Raw genomic sequence first — 16,916 nt, 5'->3', positions numbered from 1 at the left:
CAGCAGCCCCTGCTGTCATGGGAAGAGAACACTTTGAATCCCAGTGTTCCAGCAGGGGTGAATGTTCTGGATCATTAATGAGTCACACACACTGACGATTCTAGGAGTCAGCATTTAGCAGTGAGATAGAATTAGCCGAAAAGACTGCTCCAGTCTCTCCCCTGCCTGATTCTGGAATGTTTAATTTAGCCCACAAGAGGTGCTACAGATTGGGGTAGAAAAGAGGGGAAGTGAGATTACAGTAGCCTAAAGAAGGGAGACATTGAAGTTGAATATCAGGAAGAATATTCCAGCAATAAGAGCGATTGCACTGCAGAGTTGTCTCACAAAGGGCTGAGGTAAAACCCTCATCACTTGAGATGTCTAACATTAGAGAGGACAAAGCATTCAAAAATCTACTGTATTGGCAGGTAGGCCAACAAAATGACCTCCTAGGTCAGGGGTAGGCAACCTATGGCACGTGTGCCAAAGGTGGCACGCAAGCTGATTTTCAATGGCACTCACACTGCCCGGGTCCTGGCCACCGGTCCAGGGGGCTCTGCATTTTAATTTAATTTTAAATGAAGCTTCTTAAACATTTTAAAAACCTTATTTACTTTACATACAACAATAGTTTAGTTATATAGTATAGACTTATAGAAAGAGACCTTCTAAAAACGTTAAAATGTATGACTGGCACGCAAAACCTTAAATTAGAGTGAATAAATGAAGACTCGGCACACCACTTCTGAAAGGTTGCCGACCCCTGTGCTAGGTCTTTTCCATTTCTAACTTCTGGGATTCACCGAAAGGAGTTAGATACACAAGTCCCATTAATGGGAACTGTGCTTGTAACTCCGTTAGGTGGCTTTGCAAATCAGTCAGCCTTAAGTGCCTTCACTGGTAAACATCACTCCGTTTGACAGAAAGTACAGGTGACGAATTAAAGTAAATAGGAACAGTTGAGCTGGTCTGAAATAGTTCCATGGTGACCATTGCAATGATAAATAAATACTGCAGGGCTGGAGGCTGCGAACTTAGGGGAAAACACATTCAGAGATCTGGGGAAAAATGCTGATGTTCAAAAGACAGGATGAAACAAAGAGGTGACTCAGAGGAGGCCACACTGTCCGCTGCTTTGCATTTACGCCTGTGCAATGTAGATGTAAATCGCTACCATTCTGAAGTAGTTATACCAACTTTACTCTGGTGTAAATAATTGCTCAGGGTGAGAGGCAACAGTGAATCAGGAATGAGTTGATGTAACTTACATCTTCTCGCAGTTCCTTGGCATATAAGTTACACACCACCCTAGCTCTTCCATAGACTTAGACTCAGACCCACTTGCTGACCTGTAACTTACATCACTTCTGAATTCCGCCCACTTTATTCAAAATAAGATATAATGGTAATTTTGAAGAAATTGCTAGGGATAGTCCCATGAGGAAAAATGCAGTCCCCCTCTTACTAAGATTCTTTTGTTTTTTTGCTAGAATCCTGTGGGGGACTATCTGGTACCTGAATCAGTTGAGCTGGAGTGTGTCAAATATTGTGTCGTGTATGATAGCAAAACCAGCTCTTTGGATGATATCTATGATGATGATTATGAAGAGAAGGAGGAGGATGAGAAAGGTATGTTGACTGGCAAGCGAGAGATTCGTACTACAATTCACAGCCCAGCTATATTGTTCTCTTCTATCAAACCCACCACCTTGGTAGGTGAACAGCTCTCACTCCTCATTTATCTTTATTAACTTATTTCTCTTTCAAATAACTTGACAAGAACACTTAAGTGCACAGCCTTTATTTTGGTAACATTACACCATCAATAAGCCGCTGTCATAATATTTCACACGTTCTAGTCTAGGCTTTATAAATCCAGATTTTCTTTCAAGGTCCCTGGGTCTAGGCTGGCTCATCTTTCAGTATGTGAACCCTTCACTTTCAAAATCATCTAAGTGGAAAAGGGGCTATTTTTCCCAGTTCAACTGAGGTTTAGCGTGTTTATTTATTTCTTTTTAGGGACTGAAGCTGCCTCAGGGATCTCAGGATTTGAATCCAGTTCTTCATGTTCACAGAGTGAGTTTTTTCTTTTTATTAGTAAGCGCAGGATAAAAAAAGAAGGATTTGCATGATTGTAGTAACAAAAATAGGACTTATCTTTAATGAGAGTAGTAATTTGATGAAGTTCTGTGGCAAATGCTTAGATCTGGAAACCCAGAGAATAAAATGCAGACCACGGCACTGATAGCTTTGTGCATCTGTTGAGTTCATTTAAAGATACCAGGAAACATTGAAATTATTTTTCCCAAATGGCAGATTACCTTTTAGACCCTGAACTTGTAGTGACCTTGCAGCTCATTGCAGAATCACGGTCCTTGTTTCTAGATCTCCCCTGCCCCCCATTATCCAGTGTTGCAAAGTGACTACAGCAGTTCTAGTTAGCATAGAAGTATTTTGCAAACACAGATGTTTTTAAGAGGACGTGATCCACTTTCAGCACATTTCACCTTGTTTCAGGCATTAGTTTGAAATTGACAAAGTTAAGAAAGTTGAAATTGTAACTGCTAGTTTGTTAAAAATGTCTTTGTGAATTCTTAAAATCCAGCTATTTGCAGATTTGATAAAATTCTCCATAAGACCTAACTAAAGGCTTGTCTATGCATACAGCAGCACAGTGTGATTTTTCACACCCCCGAATGATGTCATTATCCTGACCTAATTTCCTAGTGTAGACCAGGCCTAAGAAGTGAACAAACACGTACCTTGCCTTTGATATATGCTCCAATCAGAGCTTTAGGCCTTGATTCTTCACGGGCCTGTCTGCTCAGAGGCCATTGTAGAATCAAAGCCTGAAGGCTCCCATTCTGTACAGGAAAATCATTGGGCCTAGGTGTTCAGAAGTGACTAACAATTTGAAGTGCTTCAGCTTGAGACTCCTTAAAGAGGCCTGATTTTCAGAGGGCGGGTGCTCAGCACTTTCTGAAATTCAGATCCCTTTATGGTGTCTCAACTTGGGCACCCCAAAACTGATACACTAAATCATTAGGCACTTGAAAATGTAAAGCCTTGATCTTTACATCAAGCTCATTGATTTTTTTCTTCCGTATCTGTGGTACGTTGTTCCAAACATATAACTTGATTTGAAACAGTCTGATTGAGACTCCTATGCCAAATCTAAGATCCAATCCTACAAACACTTACGTACATGCATTACTTGCTCACAGGAACAATCTCATTAGGTACACAGTAAAATGGGACCTTATTTCAGAGTTTTATTGCAGAGAAAATCCCCTCCAATGAGACATGAAAAATAGAATGCGATGGAGAACCAGAATCATTTTTCCATTGTGCTAATTTAACTGCTTATAAAGTAGAGACAGCTGAAGGAAATCAGAGATGAGTCTGGGGGAAGGAAAACGTCCTACATCCCACATTATTAGCCCTACTTGGAGTCATGATAAGATCAAAGATGGCAAATTTTCCCAAGGCACCTCCCTGTGTCCCTTTTGCCTTTTGTTTGTTGGCATAATGAGGCAAAGAAAAAGCCACCCCAAGAACCAGGAATATTGTTTAGTTTTAAAATAGCAGTACTTCCTTGTAGTGCACCTTACTGTAGGGGATCCACAGGGAATAACAGGAGTTAAAATAATACCTGGACCTATGACAGGAACAAGAGGAAGGGAAAAAAATGACAATAGAAAAAAGGGTGCTGTCCAGACAAGAGGTTCGCAGGGAATGTCAGAAACATCCCCAGTGGCTTCCTTGCAGTTGCAGTAGCTGGAGAGTGATTGTAGCTTTTAATCCTGATCTCTGACGGTCCTTCAGACATCAGGGTGAAATTCTGGCCCCACTGAAGCCAAAGAGAGTTTTGTCACTGATGTCAGTAGGGTCAGGATTTCACCCCAAGTACTCAGGGCCTGTTGGAAATAACCCTTTCCGCATTCGATTCCCTGCAGCAACCATGTGTAATAGCTTTTCCATGTCTTTAGATGCTGAGGTAGGGGCTGCCATCCAGTGTGCCAGAGTCTTAGAGCAGTTCACCTGCCACCCAGTCCGCATCCTGAAAGGAGGGTATGAGCGCTTCACTGCGTGCTACCATTTCTTGAGGACTCAGAAGATATTCTGGATGCCTCAGGTGAGATTACTGGAGAGAAGGGCCAGGCCTTCAGGCTATAAATTGAATTTTTCTATGTACATTCAACTAATTCCAGTGAATTCCCTAGTAATGATTAAAGGGACACTGTAAAAAAAAAAACAAAAACAAAGAGTAACAGACGTATTGGAGCATAAGCTTTTGTGGGGACACTGTCAATCTGATGTCTAGTCAATTTTAAAAAAGGAGTCAAAAATCATTTCAAGTAATACCGTTGCCCCGGAGTCCCTCTGCTAATTGTTGTTCTTTTACAATCACAGGTATCTATTTTTCTCTCCCTGATGTTGTGTGGGAAAACTCACAAAAACAACATGGGAAACTGACTAACCGTAAAGTTCTGTTAGATTAAACAAATCTCTTTCAGTTATAGTAATCTGAGGTGTTATAACAATAGCAGGTAAACATGTTTGGACAGAAATTGTGACTGTTTTTTTTTAAAGATGATAATATGTCTTTAATAACTTCTTCCATGCAATGGCTTTCATCCCCAAGGATCACAAAGCAAACTGATACATTTTTTCAAGTATTGACTCAGGGAGAAAAGTGCTACCTATTGAGTCACTTACATTATTTCCAGCAGCATCCTGTTCTGTTCTGTTGTCTTATCCAAACATTAACCTGACTGGAGCCTGCTTAGACTGCGAGAGATAAACATCCCACTTTAACATCTAGGGCAAGGCTTCAGAAAAAAGGGTAGTGACATGTCACTGCAACATGTCTTTTCTTTCTCTGTTCTTCTGTTTCACATAAGCTGTGTAATAAGTTGCTGGCCTGTGCAGTGGTCCAGTGCCATGTGCTGGCTTAATAAGGTGGCTTACGAGTGATCTGCAAGGAGAAAATAAATTCTTTGTGCCCTTTCTTGCTTCTTTATAATATCTGACACGCCATCTACCTCAATTCTCCCTGCAGTTACAGTTGGATACAGCCTTCTCCTATACTTCCTTCTCTAAACTATTGTTCAGTGCTGCTTTGTGCTGTCAAACAGCTATTGTGTTTCACCCTAGTGAGGGCTGCATTTCAGTGGTGAACACTGCTGCATAGTCACTACTCAACTCTCTTCCCTTCCACGCTTGGTGTGGCTACAGAATTTTGTCCTTAGCCTTCATGCTGCCCAAACAGTAGGCTGTGCTCAGCTATGCTCAGAATTTTTCCTGCTCTGGTAGGAGCGATGAGTTGGAGTTGTGTTACGCAGTCACACTATACCTGCCTGTCCGGTTTGACAAGTGGTTTCATTTGGCCTTGGACCAAGTAATTAGAAACTCTAATTAATCTGAGGTAATAGTATCCTTACCTGCATTACAAAGGACATAGTCTCTCTCTTATTCTTTTTTTTTTTATTCCAGCAGGGCCACATTGTCAGTGACCATCTTCATTTCATTGACTGAGTCTAGGGATAAAGTCTCTTCTTCAGAATATCTGTCCAATTAAATGAATGTACCTCATTTCTGTTTGAATGTAGGTGCAGGACATTGACTTAGCACTGGTTCATGGCTTCTCAGGATTCAGGTTTAAGAGCTTCCCAAGCTAAGATGAAGGCAAATAGATATAGAAATAGATATATGAAGGTAAATAGATAGTTCTTTCAACTTTATTAATCCTTTTGTTTCTCTGGTGCAGGAACTGGATGCTTTTCAGCCATATCCTGTAGAGATATTGCCTGCTCAATTATATATGGGAGATTACAGGCAGGCCTGTGACCAACAGATTCAGAAGGATCTGAAAATCAAAGCACAAGTCAACATCTCAGAGGAGCTTGCAACGCTGTAAGTGAAATGGTCCAGTTGGATTGGCATCGGTGTGTGTGTGTGTGTGTGTGTGTGAAAAGCTGCCAAGTGATGCAGTACAGCATGGGAGCCCAGCAGCAGAAGCTGCATGTTTGTAGACCTCCCAGGAACCTTGTGAGATACTCATTCAGTCAGAGTAGGATGGTGATTAGAAGTAATAAACTTAAAGCTATTTAATGCCTGTTCTTCTGACTTCTCTACTTTAGCGGTTGCAAAGCAATGACTTATCACCGCATCAGCCTACCGTAACTCAGAAGAAGTGAGAACATGTACAGCAAGAATGGGATCATTGTCACTGGGACCCAGATCCTCAGAGGTACCTAGGTGCTTACCTCCCATTGAAATCAATGGAAATTAGGCATCTAAAGACCTGTAAGAATCTGGGCCTAAGAGTTCAACACTTAGCACCAACGTTCACAGTGAACCTAATGCCACATTTAAGAGGAAAATTTACAAACCAACATACTTTAAAATGTAATTCATTTACCTTTTGTGTGATTTCTCTTACTTCTTTTTCTGTATTTCTCACTGACTGAAGCTATTTGACTAGCCACTCAAGTCAGTGGGCGAGCTATATTAGAACTACAGCTCGCTACAGCCAAAAACCCAGTGACATTTTGCAAGGATGTGATGAGTGAGGAAGAATATAGCTTTCTGCCTGGTTACATTTATACAGCCAGTTTTACCAATAACCAAGCAGTTCTTGTGTATGTGGCTCCAAAGAGAGAGAACCCTCAAAAATCTCAGAGAACTGGACTTCCTCTCAGCTCTAAGTCACTGTTCATTACATGAAATGCATCTGCATAGCTTAAAAATTCCTCTTCATTGTTTTGCAGTCTTTTCTCAGTGAGATGAGATACCTTGTAAGGTGTATAACACCTTAATAAGAAACCACACACAGCAGCATCTGTGTACATTAATTATATATTTAGGAAACTCCCCAAACATGTATGACATGCAAGAACACTTGCTTTCAGATGGTAAGGAAGGTGGTAATGGAAGGTGGTAAGGTGATAGGGAATAGCCAGCATGGATTTGTAAAGAACAAATCGTGTCAAACTAATCTGATAACATTCTTTGATAGGATAACAAGCCTTGTGGATAAGGGAGAAGCGGTGGATGTGATATATCTAGACTTCAGTAAGGCATTTGATACAGTCTCGCATGATATTCTTATAGATAAGCTAGGAAAGTACAATTTAGATGGGGCTACTATAAGGTGGGTGCATAACTGGCTGGATAACTGTACTCAGAGAGTAGTTGTTAATGGCTCCCAATCCTGCTGGAAAGGTATAACAAGTGGGGTTCCGCAGGGTTCTGTTTTGGGACCGGTTCTGTTCAATATCTTCATCAACGATTTAGATGTTGGCATAGAAAGTACGCTTATTAAGTTTGCGGACGATACCAAACTGGCAGGGATTGCAACTGCTTTGGAGGACAGGGTCAAAATTCAAAATGATCTGGACAAGTTGGAGAAATGGTCTGAGGTAAACAGGATGAAGTTCAATAAAGATAAGTGCAAAGTGCTCCACTTGGGAAGGAACAATCAGTTTCACACATACAGAATGGGAAGAGACTGTCTAGGAAGGAGTATGGCAGAAAGAGATCTAGGGGTCATAGTGGACCACAAGCTTAATATGAGTCAACAGTGTGATACTGTTGCAAAAAAAGCAAACGTGATTCTGGGATGCATTAACAGGTGTGTTGTAAACAAGACACGAGAAGTCATTCTTCCGCTTTACTCTGCGCTGGTTAGGCCTCAACTGGAGTATTGTGTCCAGTTCTGGGCACCACATTTCAAGAAAGATGTGGAGAAATTGGAGAGGGTCCAGAGAAGAGCAACAAGAATGATTAAAGGTCTTGAGAACATGACCTATGAAGGAAGGCTGAAGGAATTGGGTTTGTTTAGTTTGGAAAAGAGAAGACTGAGAGGGGACATGATAGCAGTTTTCAGGTATCTAAAAGGGTGTCATCAGGAGGAGGGAGAAAACTTGTTCACCTTAGCCTCCAATGATAGAACAAGAAGCAATGGGCTTAAACTGCAGCAAGGGAGATTTAGGTTGGACATTAGGAAAAAGTTCCTAACTGTCAGGGTAGTTAAACACTGGAATAGATTGCCTAGGGAAGTTGTGGAATCTCCATCTCTGGAGATATTTAAGAGTAGGTTAGATAAATGTCTATCAGGGATGGTCTAGACAGTATTTGGTCCTGCCATGAGGGCAGGGGACTGGACTCGATGACCTCTCGAGGTCCCTTCCAGTCCTAGAGTCTATGAGTCTATGAGTCAGATATCTGCCTTCATCAAGCTCCCAGGTAGAACATACTATAGAGTGATGTTAATACATAAATACTAATACAGTTTCGGGTGGCTGACTGATAACAGAACTATTGGTTATGCACCTAATGCAGCGTCAGTGTCTCACTCACCCTTCCTTACTATGATGATGGCAATGAAAAGTTATTACTCATGTAACTTCAAATAAAATATGACTGATTTGGCCCAGGCAAGTAGAATTTGGCAGAACTACTTTATTGGCCTGTTTAACTTCACTCCTGTGTGCTCCCTTTCCAGTTTCACAGATGAGAGCAAAACACTTCTTCATGTTTCTGTGGCAGATTCCCCCGATGCAGATCTTTTTTCCTTTTTCCCCACCATTTGTCACTTCATAGGTGAGTGGATTCTGATCTATAACTATCAAGTGTGCACACTGTTCTTTTGAATGTGGAGATTCATAGTCTTTTAACACCTAGAAGCATGGTCCCAACAGCCTCTGCTCACTGGAGGTATTCAGTCCATTTACTGGTGTGATGGGTTCCCCCCTCTCGGGATGCTGCTTGGAACTGGGATACCACTGAGCCCGCCTGACCTACCAGCCTGGACTCCCTTTTCACCCCGTAAAGCTCTCCAAGCCTGCTATTTCACCAGCATACACACAGTTAGGGGCACACTCAGCGCTACACACACAGGTTCTTTAACCAGCCCTTGCATGGGAAGGCGAAGCTAAGATACCTCCCAGTTCCTAAGGCACACACCCCTCTCAAAAGGGTAAACCCCAAATTATTACCATTTTGTGCTGCAGAGAGAACTGTATAGTGTAAGCTCATGAAATTCACTCCCTCCCTCAAAGTGGAGAGGCATATACACAGCTTTCTGCCCCAAGTTATGATTTTCCCACACTGGTTTTAGATAAAACAAAAACAAATTTATTAACTACAGAAGATAGATTTTAAGTGAGTATAAGAGATAGCAAATAGATCCAAGCAGATTACCAAGTAAATAAAACAAAAAACATAGTCTAAGCTTAATGTACTAAATGAATTGATTATAAGTAGCAAATTCTCACTCTGAATGTTGTTTTAGGTAGATTGCAGAGATTCTTGAAGGCAAGCTGCACTCGCTAGCAGCTTAAAACTCCAGATATTCCTTTCATGTGCTAGTAAACCCTCTAGCCTGGGCTCAGCCCTTCTCCCAAGTTCAGTCTTTTGTTTCTCAGGTGTTTTCAGCAGGCTTCTTTCTTGGGCAGGGAGTCAGTGAAGAAGGAACCATGATGATGTCACTTCCCTGCCTTGAATAGGTTTTACATATGGCGGGAACCAGGGGTGAAAGTAAAATTGAAAACTTACTGGTACGGGGACCAGCTCTGCGCGCTCCCACGGCAGTGCTTTAAAATATGGTGGTAGCGGCCAGTACCGGCAGCCACTTTTTACCAGTACGCCATATCGGCCTGTACCACTCTACTTTTACCCCTGGTGGGAACCCTTTGTCTCCCAGTTTGATTCCCACACCCTCTCAATGGAAAAACACTTGTATTATCACGGAGTCCAGTACCAGGTGACTTGGTCACATTTCTGTAGGACCACAGCAACCATGAGACAGAGGCTGTCTGTAAGGTCCTCAGGAAGGCTTCCCAGGATTGTTCCCTGGTGGGAGATAAGCATCTTCCAAGACCTATTTTCTCCCTAATGGTTCTTTCCAGCCAGTAATCTAGATTGATTGCATTCTGCCTAGTGGGGGTTCCTCAGGTGTAAACACATTTGTAATAAATGCATAGACAATATTCCTAACTTTAGATACAAAAATGATACATGCATACAAATAGGAGGATCATATTCAGTGAATCATAACCTTTTCAATGATACCTCACATGACCTATCTTGCATAAAATACATCTTAGTTATGCCATAATCATATCATAACCATATCTCTATGAAGAGTATGGGGCACAGTGTCACACATCCCCCCTCCTTAGATTACTGCCAGAGGGTTAGTCACTGACTAATGCGAAGACAGTGTGTCTGGTGTCCTAGGAGCAGCACGGCGGTAATGGCCTTCCTCATGCATTCATCCCATTATTCCTTAAAGGTACATCTACACTTCTGCTTTCTACAGAGAGTGACGTGGTTGTACAACTCCCAAGTTTTACCAAACACTGGAATGTCATCCACAGGTGTTTTAGCAAAGTTCTGTGTTTCTTTTCCCAGGATGCCTGAAAACATTTTTGTGTGTAGCATTGTTAACATAATGCAGATCTCAATACCTTTGCAATGTAGGTGTCTTGGCATTTAGCCACCAATGCTATGAGACAGTGTGCCTCAGTTTCCCCTTCCACACAAACAGTCTAGGTTTGTTACGCTTTTTCTGCTGTGCCAGCTATTACCGCTGTTAACTGGCCGGTCCCCTATAGAGCTGCATTCCATCTCCAGGACTGTGCCCATGCAAAAAATCCACCCTCCCTCCTAGGGTTTCTTTGTAATTTTCACTCCAAACATTGGAACTTCCCCTACCCCCTTCTCTCAGCAGCTTTCACTTAGTTTCTGGGTGAATTTTACCTGCCCGGGAGATTGCTTCCTCTTCCCCTTTCTCAGATGGGTCATTGGCATTTTCACAGACACCCAACTCGTTAGAAGCATTCTTATCCTGTCTTAAAGAGACAGAGTTAGATTTCACAAGTACATTAGGAACAGCATTTTGCAAAAGTGGGACCTGTATTGGGGTACCCTCTGTCACCCCTCTCTCTCTGTTCCCAAAAGGTCAGTTGTTTGACTGCTCCCTTCCGGGAGGTCACTTACACATTTCCCTCTTAAAACCTGAGCCATGGGCTGGGTGCCTGGGAGCACAGACATTGACCCAGCAAATCTGTTCTGGGCAAACCCTCCCATGTGATCAGTGAGGAGACACTCCTGTACTCCCCCAAAATCCTTCTCAACTTCCTCCTCTGAGCCCCACTCTAAGTCACACACATCTGTGCTCCCTGGAGTGGGATCTGGCCCCTGTTCAGCTGTGGGCTCCTTATTTGCTCTTTATTTTACATATTATTTAAATTAACATCTGCACCAATGTCCTTCCTACACTGTCAGTATTGATAGCATTTTAATAAAACATTCACAGTTCGCAAAAACGCTCATTAGAAACCTTGCTTAAACTAGTTATAATCAAAACATAACAGTAACAAGACCCTGAATCATATCCTTGCTAACTCTTACTTTCCCATAACACTCTGACTTCTCACACTAGCAACTTCAGTTTTCCATGCTCCTCTACACTTAGGCTAACTTAGGTCCAAAAGCTAACTTCTTAACCCAATCCATCCTATAACGCCAGGACAGACCCTTCTGGGGCGGTGTAGAGAAACGTGTCCTGACACTGCCCAGCTGTACCTATTCAGTGGTTTAAGCGGGCTCATGTCTCTGGGACTATTTATCTGGCACCTTTCACCAGTATTAGAAATTCACTTAAAGAATAACAGGAGTGGGGATTGTTCTCTGGCTTTGATTTTTCAAGACACTAATTTGTAATGCACTTTTCTTTGGTTAGATGCTAAGATGGCTCTTGGAGCAGTTCTGATTTTCTCTACCCTGGGTCTAAGTCGGAGCAGCACGGCGGTAATAGCCTTCCTCATGCATTCATCCCACTATCCCTTAAAGGTACAGCTACACTTCTGCTTTCTACAGAGGGTGACGTGGTCTCCTGTACCTTTCTATTTCTGAACTCTTCTGAGGTGCTGGAGTAATGAGGAGCAAATAATCTGTGCTTTAATTCAAACTCCCTGACTACATTGTAACATCAAGGAGGGGACTTGGGTTTGATTCCTGAGCCTGTGATAATGCAGCTCAGTATCTGCCTGGAGAGTGATCTGTATCTATCCTCCCCTGTTTGCCAACAGATCGCCCGGAAGCCAGGACTACAAACATGGCTGACTGGAAGGATTACAGATCTAAGCAACTCTGCTCTCCTGGATCTCAGAAAGAGAGAGACTTTCTGAGTCTGGGAGCTACCATGACCTGACTTTGTCCCTTACTCCTGCGGGACATAGGAAGTCCAGCCCACCCTGCTTGTGGAACTCTGGCTTTGTGCCCTAAAGCTGAGGTCAGCAGCACAGGTGTCTTTAAAATCCCAGATTGCTTCCCCAAGACCACATCCCGTGATCCACAGATATTGTTCTAGGGAAACCCAGAATAGGGTTGCACTAGTTTAAGAGGGGTGCCCTCTTCAATCTTAAAGGACCAGCACATCTCATTACATAGCTCCACAAGTCTTCATAAAAATATTGGGTGAAGGCTGAGAAGTACCTAGCTGTATACTAGATTGGTTGCTTATCCCCAAATTCCAGGATGTTCCTCAGTTTACTCAGTGTCCCAGCATTTTGAAAAGGTAGGTCTGTCTCTCATTCTGCCTTCTCTGGGCAGACTCGGGTATTGATGCTGTCTGATCTCCTCCATGCCTTTGAAGTGAGACCCACTAAAAGTCTTGATTGTGTTTGGAAAAGGAACCCCTCTTCTTGAAATTGAGTATTTGAATCCAAGCTGTCCTGAAGCTGAGCATAGATCTGGCCCATTTTTTGTGTGTAAACATTTGCAACACAAAATGAGGCTTCTTACCCTGCAAGGCACATCAGAGTAATTGCAGAATGAGTTTGCCAGCAGAATAATAGAGACTCACTGCATACTTTGCACAGGCACTGGAACCTGCGGACCTACCCTACTAATACTGGATCTGATTGCTCCCACACACTGATAACAGTCCAATCACCATCACAACCTCCCATGCTGAGCCCTACTAAAATACTTTAACTTACTGCACCCACAGTGCAAAAGTCCAAGGCTGATAACTGACTTTTCCCTTTATTGTGATCAACATTTTTGTTTTAACATCTTGTCAAGTCTAAACAGAGCACCCCCACCACAGGCTGCCCATAGTGAAACAGGCTGAATGCTTGAGATTCCTGGTGCACGAAGCTTTTCTATGGGATAATTCAAACAGACAATCTTGCCAGACTGCAGCAGTGAAATATACTGAAGCTGCTCTTTCAGTTAGGTCTTGGACCCAGTTTGGACAAAAGTCTTGGAATGCTTTAGTGAGGCTTCAGGGATCTGGAGACGAGTATGTTAATAGAAATTGCACTGGTAGAACATGCTCCTGCCAAACCCTTACTCATATGAGTAACTAGTGTGTGCGGAGACCCACTGACTACTTGTGGGATTAGGAATTCATCATAGTAAGGTTGGAGGTTTAGGCTGTTGGTCCCAGTATCAGAGATTCGGAAGAAATCAAGCAATACCATTTCACCTTTCATCTTATTAAGCTTAAGCAATCCTAATTATGCTCCTGATTGCTATAAGAAATCCTGATTTTTATCTGATGAGAGGGACCTTACTCAGCAACTGTAGCCAGAGAGGAGTGCAGTGCATTTGTGTAACAACCCTGCTGTGTAACAGCAATCCAAGCTAATTACCTGAAACTAACAATCGCAATGGCTGTAATTAGCACTTTGGGATAGCTGGACCGCTGCTTTGCTGCTATAGATCACCACTGTGCAATAGCATATAGTGCCAGTCCAGGAAGAGGAGACCCTCTGTCGTGTAGCTGTAGGTAGCTGCTGCTTCTCTGCTTTTTCCACTGAAAAAGATTGTTAGCATTTTACACTACAGTCAGCCCCAGTAGCCCAAGGTAGGGCTCTGGCACTGTCTTGCTGCAGAATGGTGGAAGGTACATCATAGATGAAGAGAGAGATCTGAGCTGAACACTACAGGAATATTCATAACCAGGATATCAGTGTGGTTCATTTTAGATAGGACCCTACTAAATTCACGGTCCATTTTGGTCAATTTCACAAGCGTAGGATTTTAAAAACCACCAATTTCATTATTTCAGCTATTTAAATCTGAAATGTCATGGTGGTGTAATTGTAGGGGTCCTGACCCATAAAGAGTTGTATGTGTGTGTGGCGGGGCTGTAAGGTTATTGTAGGGGAGTTGCGGTACTGCTACCCTTATTTCTGCGCTGCTGCTGGTGGCAGTGCTGCCTTCAGAGCTGCATGGCTGGAGACCAGCGGCTGGTGACTGGAAGCCCAGCTCTGAAGGCAGAGCAGCTGCCAGCAGCAGCAGCGCAGAAGGAAGGATGGCATGGTTTGATATTGCCAACCATACTTCTGCGCCGCTGCCCACAGACCTGGGTCCTCAGTCAGCAGCCGCCTCTCTGCGGCTGCCCTGCTGTGAAGGCAGCAGCACAGAAGTAAGGGTGGCCTGGTATGGTATGGTATTGCCACTCTTACTTCTGCACCGCTACTGGTGGGGAACTGCCTTCAGAGCTGGGTGCCCGGCTAACAGCCGCCAGTCTCCAGCCCCCCAGCTCTGAAGGCAGCGCAGAAGTCAGGGTAGCAATACTGCGACCCCCCTAAAATAATCTTGTGACCCCTTACAACTCCCTTTTGGGTCAGAACCCCCCCCCCCATTTGAGAAAACCTGGTTTCCCTTGTGAATTCAGTACAGTATAGGATAAAAGCACACAAGAGACCAGATTTCACGGTCCATGATGCATTTTTCATGGCTGTGAATTTGGTAGGGCCATAATTTCATAGAGATAAGAGGCTACTCTGAAGTTCAGATCTGACCCAAACTACCTCCAGGGCTCCTTTGTGCTAGGTGCTGTACAAACACAGGACAGACAGACAGTCTCTGCCCTCTGAACCCTCCAAAGCCCGATAACATCATTTTAATTCCAAATCCCTGGTAGACGCACTGCGGGAAATGCTCTTTGCTCAAGGTGCAAGGTTCCCTATTATACCCCTGCCTGGCAGAGCCCACCTCTAGGAGAGAAGTACTATAGCCTCACTGCTGAGGCTCCTGAGTCAACGGCTTTAGTGAAACTGACACCAATCCGATGGAAATGAGACTGAGACCTCCAGTTCCTTTCCCATAGGCAGCTGGATGGCCATCACTTGATCATGAATTTTGATCGTTACTGAGCTGGACTGAAGCCAATGATCTTTGTGGACTGTAGAAGGGCTCCATATCATTATACTACTCCCCTCAGACAGTTGCCTTGGTACTTCTTACTTTCAGCGGTCTAACTGTGTATTACCAAAAATGGAAGATTTCAAAAACCTTGTAATTGACCAAGTCCTTTTCTTTCTCTACTGGTCCAGATACCACATTGGTTCATTTCTGTTCTGTATTTGTTCAGTGGCACAATAGGGTCCTGGGCCATGAGGGAAGCTCCTAGATGCTAAGGAAATGCAAATAATTAATCATGTAACCTGGACAATACAAAGGAAGGAAGTTCCTGAGTCTTCTCCCTGTCTTTACTTGTATTTGTAGAGGGCTTGGAAATACATCCAGAAATGCAAAACAAACATGAGACCAAACCGTGGCTTTGTGCAACAGCTGTCAGCCTGGGAAAGCCAAATCTATGGGTCAGCGATCACAGATATCTCCGAACCACATTATTGACAGGCAGCAAGGAGAACATCCAACAGGGAAAGAAGCCTTTCCATCTGTACCACAGTTTAACTTGGGCTGTACTGTTTAGGTAAGGTTTGACTAGAATTGGTTGTTGTGAATAAAATAATAAGAATAATATAATCATCTGAACTTTTAGGATTGGTTTTCATCTTCACATATTATTTACATCATTTGGGGGCCATCATTTGGGATCCAATCACTTATTTGGGCAAATTTGCTGAACAGCCAGTGAGTTGTGCATGAGTAACGATTTCAGGATTTGGCTCATTTTGGTTTAATTGTCACTTCTGTTGGCTAGGACAATTTCGGGCAGATTATCAAAGTGCTGAGCATCTGCAGCTCCCATTGAAGCCAGTAGGGGCTGCTGGTGAGCAGCATCATTGAAAACCCATCCATGGATCTCTACCCTTGCATGGTAAATAGGTACTTTACCAGACACACAGTTTCAACAGATAAATATGTGATACAGAATTTCAGCAGTTCAGGAATTCATCCATTACAAATCCATTCTCTCAGATGTACTGTCCAATACCAAGATGGAGTTATGCCTTCACACATGCATGTATCTCCCATTGATTTATTTGGACCCAGGCTCTCCAGCCTGCCTCCTACTTGCATCCTCAGATTGCAACAGTCAGACTTCTCTGAAGTTCTATTTGACGCTCCAGTCCCATTATATTAAGCCAAATTAAAGTCCTGCCCATCACCAGAATAGCAATAAGATGGACATCTGAAGGCAAGCGAAAACAAGGCCACCTGAAAACAACACGGCAAAGAGCTATGGAAGCCGAGCTGAAAAACCTGGGGCACAGCTGGAGAATCATTGAAAGCCTTGCCAGAAACAGATAGGAGTGGAGGAGCTTCATCACTGCCCTAAACACCAGAGGTGTAATGGGAATATGATGATGAAGCTCAGTGCCATCTATCCCCTTATAACATTGTAAATTCTATACATTAGCATCAGAGTATAAGAGCTTATAGAAAATGTTATGTGGGCCTTACACCAAATATTGACCTCCCTTCCCCAACAGTTATAATATGTCCTTCATTTTAAATCTTCATCCTAGAGTTGAACCTTCAAAGGTTTTTTGACAGGTTTGTACCAAAACATTACAGCCTCAATAACTCTAGCCTGGGACAGAATTACTCAACCTAGACATTCTTGCTAATGAATTTAGACAACTAACTACTGCTGAGTGCTGAAATGTATATGCTTTGCGGAAATTGGATGACCAGAACTAAACAGCAGTGTTGTA

The 16,916-nt window shown here is 43.0% G+C and overlaps 1 protein-coding gene across 7 annotated transcripts in view; it reads left to right on the top strand.

Moving 5' to 3' along the window:
• Positions 1 to 16,916, top strand: part of STYXL1 (serine/threonine/tyrosine interacting like 1) — a 20,794-nt gene extending 3,878 nt beyond the window's left edge. For 4 of the 7 annotated variants that reach the window (XM_050929124.1, XM_050929126.1, XM_050929125.1 and 1 more), the window contains exons 4-10: positions 1,473 to 1,611; positions 2,002 to 2,058; positions 3,972 to 4,117; positions 5,753 to 5,898; positions 8,492 to 8,589; positions 11,735 to 11,844; positions 15,517 to 15,774. In XM_050929124.1, the coding sequence (XP_050785081.1) occupies positions 1,473 to 1,611; positions 2,002 to 2,058; positions 3,972 to 4,117; positions 5,753 to 5,898; positions 8,492 to 8,589; positions 11,735 to 11,844; positions 15,517 to 15,648 (828 nt within the window). In that variant the 3' untranslated portion in view covers positions 15,649 to 15,774. Of the gene's footprint in view, positions 1 to 1,472; positions 1,612 to 2,001; positions 2,059 to 3,971; positions 4,118 to 5,752; positions 5,899 to 8,491; positions 8,590 to 11,734; positions 11,845 to 12,083; positions 12,287 to 15,516; positions 15,775 to 15,958 lie in introns of those variants that run through there. The other 3 variants (XR_007770366.1, XR_007770367.1, XM_050929127.1) reach the window with 3 other exon arrangements.

This window comes from Gopherus flavomarginatus, chromosome 19 (genome assembly GCF_025201925.1).
Source record: "Gopherus flavomarginatus isolate rGopFla2 chromosome 19, rGopFla2.mat.asm, whole genome shotgun sequence".
Classification (NCBI taxonomy): Eukaryota; Metazoa; Chordata; order Testudines; family Testudinidae; genus Gopherus; species Gopherus flavomarginatus.
The sequence above is the reverse complement of the archived record's forward strand: the minus strand, read 5'-3'. Positions and strand labels throughout refer to the sequence as shown.